This window comes from Pimephales promelas, chromosome 8, assembly GCF_988280905.1.
Source record: "Pimephales promelas chromosome 8, fPimPro1.hap1.1, whole genome shotgun sequence".
Taxonomy (NCBI): Eukaryota; Metazoa; Chordata; class Actinopteri; order Cypriniformes; family Leuciscidae; genus Pimephales; species Pimephales promelas.
In genome coordinates this window covers 17,944,708-17,963,695 of record NC_142776.1, presented here as the reverse complement: position 1 = coordinate 17,963,695, position 18,988 = coordinate 17,944,708, and the positions used below count along the sequence as shown (strand labels likewise).

Genomic DNA, 18,988 nt, shown 5'->3' with positions numbered 1-18,988 from the left:
GTTACAGGCCTCACCAGGCCTTCCTGGTTATGAGCTCCCACATACTGTGGTCGCCAGGTTACAGGCCTCACCAGGCCTTCCTGGTTATGAGCTCCCACACATTGTGGTCGCTAGGTTACAGGCCTCAAAGGGACCTTCCTGGTTATGAGTTCCCACATACTGTAGTAGTCAGGTTATAGGCCTCACCAGGCCTTCCTGGTGATGAGCTCCCACACATTGTGGTTGCTAGGTTACAGGCCTCACTCAGCCTTCCTGAATGTGGGCTCCCACATGCTGCGGTAGCCAGACTACAGCCTTACCACCTTTCCTGAGCACTTTGCTCCCACTCTGTGGTCACCAGGCTTCAGGCTTCATTGGCCTTCCTGGTTATGAGTTGTCACATGTCAGGTTGCAGGCTTCACCAGGCCTTCCTGAATGTGAAACCCCCACTTTTCGTGGTCGCTAAGTTGTAGTGGTGAGTCTTCACATGTCAGGCTGCAGGCCTCAGCGGCCTTCCTGAATGTGAGCTCCCCATGCATTGGGACTATCGGGTGTTAGGCCTTGTCAGGCCTTCCTGATTATGGGTTCCCACTTGTTGTGGCTGCCAGGTTACAGGCCTCAAGTTCGGCCTTCCTGAATTCAGAGTGAAGTACACGAACCCATACTTCACCTATTATTGTGGTAAATCACATCACAGGATGTCTTGTGTACTTTCTAAAATCCATTTCGTATGGTAAGGGTCACGCGAGGTATGCTTCGGTCCCTTCTTATGTGGGTCAGACCCCGGTCTTCCCTTGGGTCCCACTTTAAGAGGCGTCCTGTCACTTAATTAGGCTACAGGGACGCCCTTCTCTGGCTAACTTCTGGAAGAAGTAGCCTCCACTTGGTGGAGTAAGCTCCCACAGGTTGTGGTCACCAGGCTGGGTCTCACTGACCTTCCTGAGTATGAGCTGCCACCCAATGTGGTCGCCAGGTTACAGGCCTTACCAGGCCTTCCTGGTCATGAGCTCCCACACACTGTGGTCGCCAGGTTACAGGCCTCAACAGGCCTTCCTGGTTATGAGCTCCCACATATTGTGGTTGCTGGGTTACAGGCCTCACCAGGCCTTCCTGAATTCAGAGTGAAGTACACAAACCCATACTTCACCTATTATTGTGGTAAGTCACCCGACGAGATGTCTTGTGCACTTTTTAAAATCCATTTCTTATGGTGAGGGTTCACGCGCAGTATGCTTCGGTCCCTTCTTATGTGGTTCAGACTCCGGTTCTTCACTTTGGGTCCCACTCTAGATGTGTATTTGTCGCAATACATTACGACAGGCACTTCCCTTGTTCAAGCTATCTCCCACAACTGGTGGTTTTAGGTCTCATTAGACCTTTTTCGAGGTAGCCCCACATTGTGGGTCTGTCAGGTTTCTAGCCTCTGGCTTTCCTGAAGGATGAGCTTCCACATGCTGTGGTCGTTGGGTTTCAGGCCGCACAATGTACGGCCTTCCTGACATGAGCCCTCATGTTTCAGAGCTCCCCACACAGGGGGTCATCAGGTCTTAGGTCTCATTGACCTTCCTGGTTTTGATCCCTCTCTTACTTCCTCAGTGCTCAAAGCGAGCACTGGGTGGAAACTCGTGGATTGAGTGTACGATTCCCGTTGTTTTAAGGTTGAGTCACACTCTCCGGAGGATCCCGTCTCTGTGATCCGAAACTCAATGGTTTCTGCCAGCTTCGCGGGCCTTCAGTTTTTGGATGCCTTTCCTAGGCAATTTCCAGAGGCTCTGTCTTGGACGGACAGGCTATGGCCAGACTGTGTGTCTTAGTACAGATCACCAGGCCAGGAATTTTTTTTTTGATTATAGGCAATTGTTTGAAACAGTTTCAGAGGTGGCTTCATACAAAAACGGTGCCCATGAAGTCCTTAACCAACTGTATCATTCAAATTTTTATGAGTCATGGAAGGTTTTGAGCAGATTTATGCTTGAGGTGATGCTTTCAGCAAAGTGGTGCTTTCAGCTTTTTGTGAGATTATACCCATAACAGGATGGCACTGATGCCTACCAAGTTTTCTTTCAGTTAGCAAAAGCACTGCCAAGATACAACCTTATTTATGACCTCAACTTTCAACTTCACACCAACCTTAAATTGCATCCTTAAATACATCCTACTGTATGTCCACAGGATGTGAGCAGAGCAGCATAAAAATTGCAGAAGCAGGCACACATGGTACTTGCAGCTTTCACACTGCTTATTTTCTACCGTATTAAAAAAAAGCTCTGGCAGTATCCAGAAAATACTTTTGGGTGACCACTTTTTAACTATGGTACGGCATTGCCTCCAGGCAACATTGTCTATTTTAGTTTATTTTTAATAAAATGAGACACCCATTTATTGGCCAAACCCATCTCAGGGGAGATGAACACAAATAATGATCAATAAAAGTGCAAAAAAAAAAAAAGTGGTCACATGGCCCACAGGTCAATTTTTTGTCTTGTTTCAGCACATGTGCACAGGTTACATGGCTCCATATTTTCCCCAATGAAAAGTGCATGTTTCACCCACAAAAAAGTCACCTTCACTAGAAAGTGAAGCAGTATTTTGAAGAACTTTACATAGTATATAATCAAATTTTTTAGAGAACATACAAAAAAAAAAAAAAAGACATGTTGCCTCAAGGCAACATACCACAGTGGAATCGCATGAAGCCATACCAGGCATAGGTTGGATACAATATTTGTAAGGAAAATAATTATGTAAATATATTGGCTTCTTACAGTTTTTCTCAATTGTTTACACACAAATTCTGGTACTTGAAACACAATGACCACAACATTCTCATTCACTCATTCACCAACCCCCTGAACCAATTCTGCTGAACTACAAGCACAATTCCTGCTTCACACTCAAATTGCAGTTCTAAAAGACACTTTTTTCAAAACACTACACACAAATTCTGTGCATTTGGCACAATTTTCATGCAGAAAATGTCTTGTTTTCACAAGGAACACACTGCCATTCAGATATGCACAATAACTCGTCACATGGGCAAACACCCGTCACACATTTTTACAATTAGCAATCAGAGCTTTAGCATAAAATGCAGCATAGACATTTATTTATTTATTTATTTATTTTTTTTTACTGTAACAGCATAAACATTTTTTTTTCTGTTGTTTTGCATGTAGACCACTGTATGTGCAACTTTGTGTTGGTGGTTGTGGTGTATGAAATGTGCGATCTCCCATTGTTTTTGTGGAAAAAATAAAATATATTTGTTACCGTGAATTTGTGTGTTCTGGGTATAAAAACAATATTCTCAAATATTTTACAACACCCTTATGTATGTAATGTCTGTGGTAAGTGTAAAACTGAACAAAAAAGGCCCAAATCATTATGATGAATGGAGAAGAAGTGTTTTCCTCAGTGTTTTACATTGAGCACATCAGTGTTCAACTGGTTCTTATAAATGTCTATTCATATGATGGTTTGTGTGTGTCATTTGAAAACAAAATAACATTTTGAGAATATATAACACTGTTTTAATGTAAAGTTTCATTTTGCACTAGAATTGAGGGGTTTTGCTGATTGTGTGTGTGTGTTTAGATTTGTGTGTAGAGTTCTGAGAGTATGAGGCATGCTTGCAGGAAATGTGTGTAAACAATCGAGAAAAACTGTAATGATTCTGTAACAGGGCTAGCCTGGCATGCCAGACCTAAATCAAGATGTTAGGTCTGGAAACTCTTCATTGACAGGGCTCAATCCGAGGGGCGGGATAAACGGTTGTCTTTCAAATTCTCTCTGCACGCAATTGGATAGCGCTAAAGCCAAGTCAGTTTGGTTTGAAATGTGCTGGGGACAGAGACTTATTCGGAAGGGCATTTTCAAAAGTGCTGGGTATAATGATGCATTCATTCTTTTTCTCTTTCGAGTAGGTCATGTTTTGAAAGACGATGTCCTGTAGCTTCCTGATGTACATAAATAAAAAGGAGCACAAAGATGTGATGTCCGACCAAAAATGTGTTGGTAGTTTGGGTGGAATTGGTCATACAATGAGAACTATGTTGTTAGTATAGTGAGTAATATTTAAGGCTTTTTTTTTGCACATGTACAAAGATGGTCCATTTTTGCCTAGAGTGTCGAGACTCGGAAGGTTCGGGGTTCTAATCCGCACTCGTATAGTTTTTTTCCCCCCTCATCAAAACCAATTATATTTATCAGTGGTTGAATTGATATAATGTTTATCAGTGGTTATATGATTTGATGAGGGAAAAAAAATATATATACGAGAGCGGATTAGAACCCATGAGAAACAGAGACACGTTTGTGAGAATTTTTTTTTTGGATTTCACCGGAACGAATCTCCGCAACGGATTGAAGCGCGTTTCCGAGCAAAGACAACACATTTCAGTGCTAGATCGCCTGTTATTTCACAAACAAATGAAACACAAGGCACATATCCATTTGGTATTAAAAAAGAACATAAATATGCAGCCCATTCTCACCCCCAAGGCGTCACTTAACTGACATTTGAGATGAGATTAACTGAGATTACTTACCATGAATTTGGAAATTGGAGCAACGTCTGCGAATCACATATTTCAACGCATTCTCACCCCAAGGCGTCACCTTTGACCATGCTTCAATATCTGACGCTTTAGGCGCCCTTTAGCGTCAGTAAGATGACACCCTAGGATCACGTGTACACTACCCCCACCCAACACCTAAACCTAACCGCGTCCTCTAACTGACGCTTTCCTTTAGCGTCAGTTAGATGACGCCGTAGGATCATGGTAGAATATTGAAGCATGGTCAAAGGTGAGAATGCGTTGAAATATGTGATTCGCAGACGTTGCTCCAATTTCCAAATTCATGGTAAGTAATCTACTCTAAGTTCTAATTATTTTTGAAAGTGAAGATAACATAACTCCACAGACAAGGAGTGAGGTATAGTAATACACCAAGACTTGATAGAAACAAAAAAACATACTAGTCCATGGACTACAGCCTTCTTGGCAAATAGAACATAAAGTACCTATCCTGCAATTATAGTTTAATATCCAAAATATTTTTTAATACAGCAAAATATCCAATTTCTTTCATTAGGCATTCAGAACCTCTGTGCAGGTTATTGTTTAGACTTTACTAACAATAAAGCCATTTCAATAGATGGTGAACTTTACTACATCTCTTCAAAACAATGTATGGGTTTGAGGAAAAAAGTGGTCGTTGGACAAAAAGAGGCCAACCAAATTTTCACAGAATTCCATGCCACACCTTATGGAGCACACTGTGGAACAGAAAAAAACCAAGCTTGCCATTTCAGCGAGGTTCTACTGGCCTGGAATGGGGGTGGACATTGATAAATGGGTAAATATTAACTCTTTCCCCGCCAAACACGGAATTTTCCGTGTTTAATGAAAAAACGCATCTGCGCCAAACACGGAATTTTCCGGGTATCCGTGTTTTAGGTGGTATACGGTAAGGAAGACCCGCGCGCATGTCCTGAATGATTGCGCAACTCTTTGTTTAGAGAAACAGATTGCAATCGTCTCAAACAGTGGAGTAGTGAGAATGTATCAGACAGACAATGCAGAGGTATATGGCTGAAGTACTGGAGGTTAATGGACTCGGAGTCCGATCACTCTTTATTTGATAATTCTGAATCTGATCGGGACGAAGTAGTCAGTGAGAGAGATGCACATGTTCATGCTAGCCATGGACGTGCCGCAGATAGATCGTATAATATTATGACACTATAATATGTATGTGTGTGTGCAGGCATTTATGTGTGGCTGTCTAAATATGAAGGTGTAATTGTCAAATTATTTCTCTCTTTGTGCACATTTACCACATTGTAATATGTATTTGTGTGTGTGTGTGTGTGTCTAGGCCTGTTTATTGTAATTCCAATTATTCATTATTCACAGGTAGAACACAGAGAGGCAGAGGCAGAAGTTTTATTGCAAAAGTTACATTCCCCTTACATCCTGGGAAATTTGATATATTTTACATTTATTTTATGTTTTTAATTTATTTTGGAAAGTTTTATATATGAAGGAAACAACATCTGAATGTATTCTGCTTTTAAATGCACTTGTTTGATAAAAATACCTTTTTCTCAGTTTTTTGTCCAAAATGTTGTGTTTTTGACAAAACCTACCTCTGTTCAAGAGGCAATAAAAAAAGAAAAGATGAAGATAAAATAAAAACGTTTTTTTTTGCCTAAAAGCAGAGGCTCAGATCTTTATTTTTATATATATCATCTTCATATATTCATGGAAGAAAATATTCAGCAGGGGCATTCAAATTTAGCGAAAATCGTCAAAAACCCTGGCGGTGGCTGGCAACTTTTTTTTAAAACGCTGGCGGGGAAAGAGTTAAATAATTCCTTTCTAACTTTGTGAAACATACAAATGTATTATGTTTTGGAATGCATTTATCATGTGCTTATTTCTGAACATCAGGTTTTGCAGTGTGCCCAGTGCCAATTTAGTAGACTGTGCATCAAGCAGGAGCCCAAGTACATCCCAATTTGTGTAAGCTTGTCCACAGATGTGCATGGGATTTGAGACTGGTATTTCATGAGTGCACATCATTTAAATGTTTTTTTATTTTAATTTTAAGGTGGATAAGCCTCTGGAACTGCTAGGCATGGATTTAGTGGGGAAAGTCACGAAAACGAACCAGGGAAATGAATACATATGTGTCCTCGTTGACTACTACACAAAATGGTCCGAGGCATATCCAATTCCAAATAAATCTGCAGCAGTTGTCTCGCGCTGCATTATAAACTTTTTCTACAGGTTTGAGGCTCCAAAGAGAATTCTAACTGACCAAGGGACTGAGTTTGTAAACCAGGTTTGTAGTTTGTTAAATGAACTGAATTCAATATGCATGAGAATTTAATGGTTTCACGCATTTGTTTTTGTTTATGTACATTAATGTTAATGTATGTTTTGGAAACAGATCAATGAAGAGCTCTGTAGGTTCCTCAATGTGGAGAGACGCCTCTGTGCTCCATATCATCCACAAACAAACGGGCTCGTGGAAAAATTAAATGGAACCATTCAGAGGTGAACCTTCATTTATGGGTTGCTTTATGGGTGTGCAATATTCAGGGAAAGATTTGTCTTTGAAAATTGGTTACTCATAATTTAACTCATTTTTTCATGACTCCAGAGCCTTGTGCAAACTGGTGGATACAAGACCAGAAAAATGGGATGAGTACCTAGATGCAGTAATGTTTGGTCTTAGAACCAAGACCCAACTGACAATTAGGTTCTCACCATTCTTTTTAATGTTCGGTATGGAGGCACGATATCCTTGTGAGGTGCCAGAGACATATGAGGTATGTGGGTTTTTTTTTTTCTTTTTTTTTTTACATTGTTCCAAATAAATCTCATGCATCAATTTAGTGAAATAATTTCAATCTTCAATGTTTCTAAAGGTCAACAGCACAGTGGAATCTGTAATAGCAGAGGACACGATTTCAAAGGCCATTTCTCTGAAAGAGAAAATGGAGGACATTGTGAAAAAAATGTAAGAAAAAAACAGGACAGGAGACAGAGGGTGGCAAATCAGGCACCACTTTTTTTAGGCCAGAAAGTTTAAAAAAAAAAAACATACGGACCCAACAGAGGAAAGGGGGCAAGCTTGTGCGCAGCTGGTTGGGACCATATGAAGTTGTTCATTTGCAAGAAAAGAGTGCAGATTTGAGAGATGAAAATGGCAAGATATTCCCCAAAATCAACACTGACCACCTCAAACCCTTTAAAGAAAAGACACCCCGGATACCCCATAGAATTACCCAAGAACCACAACAGAGCAAAAGAGCACATCAAGAAACGTCACGCCCTTCACTAGCACCTGTAGACCTCACCATCACCAAATCACATGAACACCAGCCCCCACCACCATCACCTCCACCGTCACCTCCATCCTTACCAATTGACATGTCGACTAGATCTAAATCTACAAGATCCTCTCCCCTGTCTCTGTTGAATTCTTCAACCACAATGCCACTTTCCTCTCCTGTGTCCCACACCCCTACAAGGATTTCAGAGGTACCCAATACCATAGACGCAGTGCATCGCTGTAAGTGTTGATTCACAGTCAGATCTCATAATAGATCAATATTAGTCTGATTTGTAATATATTTGTGAGGTGGTAAGTGCACTGCTTTTTTTTTTGGTTCTCCTCTGTAGATATCAAAAGTGCTTGGGCTGGTAACGACAGTTATGTACTGCTGTCCAGAGTGGGACCCTATAAATTGTTTTACAAAGACTTGAGGATCGGCCCCGGAAGGGAGTTGGAGAGTGAGGTACACATTTCATTGGTTTTGACAGATAACTTTCATCTGCTATGCTAATATTTTGCATTAATGTTTGTCAAGGTTATAAATGCATATCTGTCTCTGAAAGTGAGGGAGCACAACTGAACTTCACCAGGCAAGGCATTCCACATGGACACATTTGCCATGACCGACATGTGAAAAGGAAAACATGAAAGGCTCAAGATGTCCTGCAAAAGTGCAAAAAAAAAATTACTTTTTTTTTAACTTGTGCTAATTTTTTATTTATTTATTTATATTTAGTTGGACCCAGCAAACTATGAGGTCATAGTGGGTATTGTAAATGAAGGCCACCACTGGTTCCTAGTTGTAAGTATTTGTGGTATAGAACAGTTTCACTTAAATTTTCCCTTAATCCTGACTAGCAATTATATAACCTTATCAAGTTGTCTTTTTGCATGTTACTTAGGCTATATACCCATCCCAACAAAAAAACATTCTGCTTGATTCAATTGGAGAGTCCGATATCAAGGAAAAAAAGTGTTTGGAGACAACAAGGCAGTGTTGTAGAACTCGAGACTCCGACTCGTCTCGAACTCGGTCTCGAGACCATATTTTAATGGTCTTGGTCTTGTCATGGACTCGTGTCCATTTGGACTCGGAATTAACTCGTACTCGAACATTTTTTTTTTTAGGACTCAGACTTATTCCCGAGTCCACTCGAGTTCAATTCAAAATATTTTTCATGATTATTAATGTATGTTAATAAAATATTTCTTTAAATTGATTGACACGCCCAGTGATTTTCTAGTGCGCAACTGCGCATGACAAATTGTAATAAAATTACTTTTAACACTACCTACTATGTGGCCTTTTTACCCTAAACTGATCATATTTTTTAAACTCTAAGTAAATTCAGTAAAAAAAAAGGATTTCTCTAAGTAAATAAAAGTAAATTAGGTAATCAACCCTCACTGGTCTCGGTCTCGACTCGGACTCGACCGTCTCTGGTCTCGGACTCGACTCGGACTCGACTCTCTATGGACTCGGTCTTGACTCGGACTCGACTCTCTCTGGTCTCGGTCTCAACTCGGACTAGAGTGAGGTGGTCTCGACTACAACACTGCAACAAGGTATTTTTCATGCACCATATGTAGTGTTATTGTGTAAAACTGTATGCTTGAAATAATACTATCTTGTTTGTAGAGCCCTGATGATGGCAAAGGGTATTTCGGTTTCAAACTGGGTGTGCGAAACCTTGCATCACCCACTTCAGAGGGATGTCATATCATGTGGTGTGTTTGCTTTGAAGGTGTGTGATTTATAGTATTGTAGCAAATATTAAGTGTCCATTAAAATGGGATGATGCTTAAGTTCATCTTTCTTGTTTCTTCCTCAGTTTGCAGAACACATTCTGCAAAATACCACTATAAACTTCTCCAGTGATCTGCAATATTTAACACAATGCAGAATGGAGATTTCTTTAACTCTGCTCCGCCAATCTGGTATGGCTTTATAAACTCATGAATGTTGTTGATGTGTTTTTTGATGTATATCACTTTCATCAGCGTTGTACTGTACCTCATAGATGACCTAAGTGACCTGTGCCATTTTTGTGGAGAGGCAGAAACTTTTGACGACTCTGAAGGAGAGGCAGAAACATTGACTGCATGTGCAGATGATTGCAGTGCAGATGTTCTTTGGGTAAATATGGTTAAGCATTTTTGGTTGGTGTAGCATACTCAAAAGTAATCATGAATGCTTTGCTTTCATGACTAATGCTTTAAAACCCCCTTTAAAAAAATGGTAATCTTATATATATTTTTTATATAGATTGCCTGTGATGACTGTGGGAGATGGTTTCACTTAAAGTGTGTTGGCAATCCATCGACGGAAGATGACTACAAATCAGCTTCTTGTAATAAATAACTAAATATGAAACCATTGTTTTTGCAGTTTTTTTTTCCTTTGGTTGATAGCCTACTGGCTTTGAAAGACTGACTTTCGAGTATAAAATAAAATAAAATTTATTTATTTTATAAAGTGACATTAAATTGTTAAGCTATTGTGGTTCAAATTGTCTTTTTCTAGACGAGTATAGGCTACTAATCAAAGCCTTAATAAACATTATATTGTAATCGCAAACAATGGTTTAAATAAATAAAAAATAGCTAGATTGAAATGACAGAGCAGGAAAAACTCGCTTATAATAACAACTTTTTTTTATTAAAAAAAATGGCTTTCCGTACATCCAGTTGTGCTTGTCGTATTCAATTCTGATGGTACGTATGTTAAACCTTATGGTTGTTACGGTTTGGGTACAGGAGTGCAGGCAGAAGGAACAGGAGGAGTCCCGATGAACATGAAGATACAGATTTATTTCAAAAATACAGGCAGGAAGACAGGGTAACACCGGATAACATACAACATCGCCCGACAAAGACAGACTGAATGAGATGGAACTAAATACACAGAGGAATCAACCAAAACGAGGTGCAAACAGGTGAAACAGATGATCAAAACGAGGAACAGGTGGCTGATGAGGGAGTGAGTTCAGGAGAGGAGACAAAAGGATCCTGGGAAGTGTAGTGCTGATGACAAGACAGGATGGTGCAGACGCAGACTGTGACAGAACTCCCCCCTCCCAGGAGGCGTGACCTCATGCCGCAGAACAGAGGAAGGAGGGGGGATGATCTGAGGGCTGAGCGGGTCGTGGCCAGGGCGGAGCAGGCTGAGGGCGAGACCAGGGCGGAGCAGGCTGAGGGCGAGACCAGGGCGGAGCAGGCTGAGGGCGAGGCCAGGGCGGAGCAGCTGAGGGCGAGACCAGGGCGGAGCAGGCTGAGGGCGAGACCAGGGCGGAGCAGGCTGAGGGCGAGACCAGGGCGGAGCAGACTGAGGGCGAGACCAGGGCGGAGCAGATGGAGGGAGGACCCCTGGTGGAGCCGATGGAAATGGGGCTGACGACACCAGGGGGCCGACTGACAGGGGCGGAGCAGATGGGAGAGGAGACCAGGGTGAAGCTGAGGGACAGACGACATCAGGTGCTGAAGAGGGACCGAGGGACCATGGTGACACCGCAGGCTCAGGTGACCGAAGTGATGACAGGGGCACAGAGGGACACGGTGAGGCCAGAGGGAGTGAGGGCTGACGGGTGACTGGAGGAAGTGAGGAGTCCAAAGTGAAGGGAGGATGACGAGGGAGCGAAGGGAATCCGGAGGGTCGAGGGAGCCTGGCCGAGCTGGTGGACTGAGGGACCATGGAGGAGCTGAGGGAGGTAAGAGCCACGGGGGAGCCAATGGGACCGGGGGCCGAGGAAGTGTCCATGTGGAGGAGGCAGGAGGCGAAAACTGGGGATTCACGGACCATGCTGGTTTCGGGGAGCTGAAGGGCAGGAGAGCAGATGGAGGACAGATGAGAGGAGGCGGGAGAGGGAGGCTGGACGGGATCCTGGTCTCTGGTGCAGGCTGGACGGTCTCTGGCTGGATGGTCCGGACGGTCTCTGGCTGGACGGCCTGGACGGTCCCCGGCCGGACGGTCCGGGCGGTCTCTGGCTGGACGGTCTCTGGCTGGACGGTCTGGACGGTCTCTGGCGCAGGCTGGATGGGGCTGGACGGAACCAGCGGTGAGGGGAGTTCAGGCTCGGGAGGGCTGGACGGAACCAGCGGGGAGGAGAGTTCAGGCTCGGGGGAGCTGGACGGAACCAGCGGAGGGGAGAGTTCATACTCGGGAGGGCTGGACGGAACCAGCGGGACGGAGAGTTCATGCTCGGGAGGGCTGGACGGAACCAGCGGAGTGGAGTGTTCATGCTCGGGAGGACTGGACGGAACCAGCGGAGTGGAGTGTTCATGCTCGGGAGGACTGGACGGAACCAGCGGGGCGGAGTGTTCATGCTCGGGAGGACTGGACGGAACCAGCGGGGCGGAGAGTTCATGCTCGGGAGGGCTGGACGGAACCAGCGGGGCGGAGAGTTCATGCTCGGGAGGGCTGGACGGAACCAGCGGAGTGGAGAGTTCATGCTCGGGAGGGCTGGACGGAACCAGCGGAGTGGAGTGTTCATGCTCGGGAGGGCTGGACGGAACCAGCGGAGTGGAGTGTTCATGCTCGGGAGGACTGGACGGAACCAGCGGGGCGGAGAGTTCATGCTCGGGAGGGCTGGACGGAACCAGCGGGGCGGAGAGTTCATGCTCGGGAGGGCTGGACGGAACCAGCGGAGTGGAGAGTTCATGCTCGGGAGGGCTGGACGGAACCAGCGGAGTGAAGTGTTCATGCTCGGGAGGACTGGACGGAACTAGCGGGGCGGAGAGTTTATGCTCAGGAGGGCTGGACGGAACCAGTGGAGAGGAGAGTTCATACTCGGGAGGGCTGGACGGAACCAGCGGGGGAAGCTCGGGCTCGGCAGGGCTGACGTGGAGCGGAGGTCACCAGTAACCAGACAGTTGATGGGCCCCATTGACTTATATAGTAGGGAGGAAAAAAATACTATAAGTCAATGGGGTCCATCAACTGTCTGGTTACTGTCATTATTCAAAATATCTTCTTTTGTGTTCACAGCACAAGAAAGAAATGCATACAGGTTTGAAACAACATGAGGGTGTGTAAATAATGACAGAATTTTATTTTTTGGGTGAACTACCCCACACTTACACTATACTATAGGCCGAGATGTTTGCCTATCTTTTACTGGTATGTGATTTTAATACTGAAAATTTGAATGACTACTTATAAATGTAGATAAATCTTGACAAGACAACAGTATGTTTTATGATATGGCATTGTTTATCTTACCTGTAATGCTTTGCACTCTGTAGCTTCTGCAAGGATTGTAGCATAGATGTCCTGGCGTTGGTCTTCTGACAGGAAGGGCAGGGCCTTAAATCTCGGATCCATAGCGGTGGCCACATAAAGCGTCTCCTTGTTCAAGTACCTCTTTTTGAGATCCTGGCACATGGCAGATTTTATTTCCTTCACTAAGTTGGAATCTGTTGGGCTGTCTTGTAGGTCATGGGTCAGCTGAGCAAGGAGTGGTGCTACAACTGAAAGTGTTGGAGTGGTCTCTTCTGACATGACTAGTGTAGCTACCTTCATGGGCTTCATAGCAGTGACCACTTCTTCAGCAGCTGTTATGTCTGCCTCACTGAGGGTGCAGATGTCCTTCTCTTTCTTCCTCACCTCAGCTGAGAGGAGGGCAGCATGGATGGCTGGCTGCTGTTCTAGGAAGCGGTGCAGCATGTCATGTGCACTATTCCATCTGGTGACTACGTCAGTGAGCAGTTTGTGGTGAGGCAGATTTAGAAGTTTTTGTTTTTCACGCAGTACATGGTTGGCTATGGTACTGCGTCTGAAAAAGTTAGTTATTCTTCTCACTCTTCCCAGCAAACGCGCGACTGGTGTTAGTTGAAGTGCGCGCTGTGAAGCCAAATTCAAAGTATGCGCAAAACATTTAATATGCAGCATACTAGCTAGCTGCGCTGCAACGGTCATGTTCGACGCGTTGTCAGTGACAACCGCGGGGTCCTTGCTTTTTATATCCCATTCCTCTAATGCATCTTCCAACACCTCGGCGATGTTACAACCAGTATGGCTCTCATGCATTGCCCTCATCTGCAAAACATGAGAAATCAGTTCCCAATTATCATTGATGTAGTGCGCCGTGATTGTAACGTACGATTCAGTCGCCCTCGATGTCCAGCCATCGGATGTTAAGGCCACTCTTTCTGCTGAGCCTAGAGATGCTTTTACAGCTTGCTTCACCTCTTCATACATCCTGGGCACAGCTACCTCGGTAATGTGTTTGCGAGTCGGGATCACATAGCGCGGCTCCATTGTGTTTACCATATACCTCAAGCCACGGTTGTCAACGACACTGTATGGCCGCAGATCATGACAAATGAAATGCACCAACGACTCCGTTATTTTTAAAGCTTGAGCTGAGTTAGATGGAAGTTTGTTATGCAGTGTAGTCTGCTTTTGATCGTCAGGTTTTGGTTGCTTCTCTTTCAACATAATTTCTGCATGACGTCTGACGAGATGCGTTCGTAAATTAGTTGTGTTACCTGAATATTTGATAGCAGCGTGACAAAGCTTGCATGTTGCGTTCGTTTTATCCAAGTCCAATCTCCCTGGTTTGTTTTTAAAACCGAAGTGCACCCACACATCGGCTTTATATTGCGAAGGGGCCGAAGCAATTTTGTCGGCTGCGTCTGCCATGTCGCTTGCAGCTTTCACTACTGAAATTGGCGCTCTATGGTACCCGCCCAGGCACCCACAGCCACACCCAGGACAGCAAGTTGAAGGAAACTAAAGCTGCCATACTGCGACATCTACAGGAACGGATGTTATAGTTTACCAGGTCACACCCCGTTTAAAACGTGATTAATTTTTTTTTTACATCGATTTTTTGAGCTGGAAATCGATGTTGTATATCATGAATATAAAAATCGCGATATATTGCTGTATCGAATTTTTAGCACACCCCTAATCAGCTCACGTCACGAACTAAACATGCCACATCGATCCGCTACCGGTAACGTCACCAAGAACACTCCTAAAAGAGCTCGCAATGAGCGATCTAGTCCCCAACACCTAAATGCTGTACCGACAACAAAGAAATATTACTCTCCATTCAGACCCAACTCACCGGCTACGAAGCCAGACTGTCACTCATCGAAGTATTACACAAGGAGATTCAAGCTTTATGAGCCTCGAATTCAGTCAAGAACAAATAGACACCCTCAAGCAAGAAAACAAATCACTTACATTATTGTTCAGTCACTCATTAACTTTCCACTAATACTGCTGATCTGAAAAATATGAAAGCCACCATCTTAGACCTTCAATCACGCAGCAGGAGAGAGAATCTTATTTTCTCGAGCATACCGGAGCCAATTCACGAAAACCCTGAAGAAACAATACGAGCATTCATGTCCGAACAGCTCAAGCTCTCAGCAGAAATGGTACAATCAATCAGCTTTCACCGGGTACACCGCATTCAATCCAGAAACAACCGAAACGATCGCCCCAGACCCATCGTTGCAAAATTCGAACACTTCAAGCAAAAAGAACTGGTACAACGCCAAAGCAAACATCTCAAAGGCACGGACTTTGGACTCAACGACCAATACCCAAAAGAAATACTACAACGCCGCAAGCAATTATTCCCCATTCGCAAACAGATGAAAGAAGAAGGTAAGAAAGCAGTTATAGTTGTCGATAAACTTTACATAAATGATCAGCTGTATCGTGACAAGATTATTACTCCCTGGCTGTTCTAACTCTCACACTGGAATCTATGCAACACCAATGTTTCTTCTCCATCATGCCTACATCTATACAATAACTATAAGCATTAAAACATTAGCACAGGTCTTGTAACTACACTTTCCCTCTAATAACTTCAGATATTATACTGTCAGTATTTATGTCTAGGTTGGTGTCTTTATCTCTGTTGTTGTTGTTATTGTTAAATGTACTATATTCTGGCTTTATTTTATTGCTTACAGTACCCAACTTTAGTTTAGTTTAGTTTACCATGCTTTCACAATACAGATAACGTACGGTTCTATGCACTCACAATCACTTACTAATAATATTTCATACACTTTCATTCATTCTGGATTATCTGTACATTATATTCAATTAGATCAATATTTTTACAGTTAAAATATGCCCAAACTGTGTTTCCTAACATGGAATATTTGTGGTATTGGGTCTCGGGCAAAGAGGGCCAAGGTGTTGGACCATTTAAATAAACTGCAGGCAGACATTTGTCTCCTTCAAGAAACTCATATGGCAAAATCTGATTGTAACATAATCAAATCATCTCAATATAATCAGGTATTTTCTGCAAATTATTAAACAAAACAAAGAGGAGTCTGCATATTGATTCATAAAAATATCTCATTTACTCATAATTCTAGAATCGCTGACACTGAAGGGCGCTATATTATCATCAATATCTCAATAGAAAATAACCCAATTACAATCGGAAATATATACGGCCCAAATTCAGACGATCCAACGTTTTTTTCAGTATTTTTTTTCTGCCATCTCCAGGGGCGTAGCCAGGACATTATTTCTGGGGGGGCCAGCTTGTGCCAGTCTTTTATTTGGGGTGGCACTTGATTGTCAAAAACTACTATTACTAAAACTCACGCGTGGCTCATCAGGCCATAAACAATAGATTGAACTCCCTTATGACACTAATAATGTCTAATTGATAAATGTGCGAGTGCAATGTGTCATCATTATGTGAGGGGTTAGGGACCTTAACATGAGACAGGGATGTTTTAAGTGCAAATGACAGAAAGACACAATATGAATTGTCATATTAGGCGATAATTTATTTAGGTAAACCATTGCATTTTAAGTGCAACATCCAATTTATTTGTGATAATACAACAAGTTACAACGGTTGCACAAATCATAACTAGATCATGTAACACTTGAGTCGTTTCTAGTTAGTTCCAATGATCTTCACTTTATAATACAGATCCAAATGATTAGTAATTCCCACAGAAGTATTTAGTAACACTTTCATCTGTGAGCTATTACTTACTAATTATTTGGATCTGTATTATAAAGTGAAGATCATTGGAACTAACTAGTAATGACTCAAGTGTTACTACATGATCTAGTCATGATTTGTGCAACCGTTTGAGATTTTTGGTGAACTTTAGTATACTTTTAGAAAATGTCTTTAGTAACACTTGAGTAATTACTAGTTAGTTCCAATGATCTTCACTTTATAATATAAATCCAAATAATTAGTAATTCCCACAGAAGTATCTAGTAACACTTTCATCTGTGAGCTTACTAATTCGTTAATAAGAGTTTATTTTAGTTAATAGTAGTTACTAGATTGTTAATAAACTTTTTCAGTAGTTCTCTGGGAAGTATTAAAAAAATAGAAGTTATTGACTACTTAATAGTGAACTACCACTTTCATCTGTGCGCTATTACTTACTAGTTTGTTAATCAGAGTTTCTTGTTAGTTAATAATAGTTACTAATTGTTAATATTGTGTTACTCATTAGTTCTTGTGTAGTTATTCATTAACGAAGGAACCGTATTCTAAAGTGTTACCCTGAAATGTTCTGTTCGCTTTGTGTCTGCTGTAACAATTACCCTCTTAGAAGAAAAGGTTCAATATAGAACCTTAAAAGGTGCTAAACGAAAGACCTGGTGTAAATGCCCCCCGAAACGCATTCGAGACGGATTTGAATCCGATCACTCAAACCACATCAGAAGGTGGTCTGGGCCGCATTCTAGACGAAACTGGACAAGTGTAAATGCATCTTGTTCTTGAAACCACATATCTGTAAATCAGGGGTCACCAAACTTTTTTCTCTGGGGGCCACATTATCGTTCCTGACTGTGATGGGGGGCCGGGGCTATATAAAATAGAATTGTGTGACCAAGACCAAACTGACCACCAGCAGGCCTCATAGTAGAGATTACTAGCCTGGCACAGCCATATTTGTTTATCATTAATAGTTGTTTGCAAAAGTAGTAATCGAGTCTTCACACTTTGTTTTAATTTGAAATACCACAGATTTTCCATTTATTTATTTTCGAATACAAATAACATCAAACCTGTCAAGGTAAGAAACATCTGCCTAGTTGAGGTGAGTGGCACTGGTAAGGATGAATGAAAAATTATAAATTATAGGTAGGCCTGTTACTATTTATAATAATTGTGTACAGCACTTAATAAAGGTCAAATAAATAGGCCTATAAAATAAATAAATAAACATTGAAATTATAACAACAACATGAGTAATAGAACTAGTCAGCTCTTATGCCTATCCAGGTGAGCATGCTCAGTAAACAACAAAATACCAAATGCAGACATGTTATTATTTTCCAAAAAGCAATTTAAAAAAATAGGCCATGACGACTTTTGGGGATTGCTGGTTCAAGTACTGGGGGGCAGAGGGGTTGGGGGGCCAGTCAAAGGGGTGTGGCGGGCCTGATTCGGCCCGCGGGCCTTAGTTTGGTGACCCATGCTGTAAATGTTAATACTCCCAAAAATGCTAAAAAAAAAAAAAAAAAAAAAGAAACGCGCGAGAGCGTGTTACAGGCTACGTGTCATGCTATTTTAGTCAGATATGACGACGCTACTGCGACGCGCATCTCCTCAGATGAGCAGCTGAACGCAACCCAACGCGCCACAATCTATCGCAAATCAAAGTGAAAGTAAGTCGCAGACGATTAACACTACCATCTTCATTAAAAGTAAAGAAACGAAATGATCTTACCAGTTCTGTTGCCGCTCTCTCTTATCACCGTCTTTGCTGATTTTGAAATTAGCCGATGATCAATAAAATCCAGCTCATATCTGTTGCTTTCGGTGACGTACACGTCATTAAATCTGTAACGCGGGAATTGAAGATCGGATTTATATCCATTTTGCAAAAACACATATGTGACCACGTGTAAATGGAATCGTTTTGATAAATCAGATAGCTATCCGATCTGAGAAAACGCATGAAGTGGCCAGGTGTGTAAACAGTCCAAGCGCTGTCAGAATGAAGGTTATGTCTCGCAGTCGCACTGTTGATGGGGGCGAGACCCAACAAGTGACAAATCAATGACTTGATTAAAAAATGCATACATTTCAGCTTCCTTTTTAGACCGTTACTGGAGTTTTTATTTTTATTAAATTTATTTTCCCGTGAGGTTGGGAGGGGGGGCCGGCAGGGGGGCCGAGCCTTGACCAATGGTGGCCGT

At 42.5% G+C, this 18,988-nt stretch overlaps 1 protein-coding gene and 1 long non-coding RNA gene across 2 annotated transcripts in view; one reads left to right on the top strand and one right to left on the bottom strand.

Moving 5' to 3' along the window:
- Positions 1–7,807: 7,807 nt before the first annotated feature.
- Positions 7,808–14,083, bottom strand: LOC148977708 (E3 SUMO-protein ligase ZBED1-like). Its single transcript, XM_089134616.1, has 2 exons — positions 13,046–14,083; positions 7,808–8,062 (listed from the first exon to the last, which is right to left on the bottom strand). Exons 1-2 carry the CDS (start codon positions 14,081–14,083, stop codon positions 7,808–7,810), a joined length of 1,293 nt encoding a protein of 430 aa, XP_088990742.1.
- A 4,565-nt stretch (positions 14,084–18,648) lies between these two features.
- Positions 18,649–18,988, top strand: part of LOC148977703 (uncharacterized) — a 271,661-nt gene continuing 271,321 nt past the window's right edge. Inside the window, exon 1 of the long non-coding RNA XR_016169483.1 lies at positions 18,649–18,758. This is a non-coding gene — a long non-coding RNA (uncharacterized LOC148977703). The remainder of the gene's footprint in view (positions 18,759–18,988) is intronic.

Coding starts and splice junctions, on each gene's coding strand:
- LOC148977708 (XM_089134616.1), bottom strand. CDS start 14,083: ATGGAGCCGCGCTATGTGATCCCGACTCGCAAACACATTACCGAGGTA. Junction 8,063..13,045: donor CAGAGTGCAAAGCATTACAG/GTAAGATAAACA, acceptor CAACACTTACAG/CGATGCACTGCGTCTATGGT.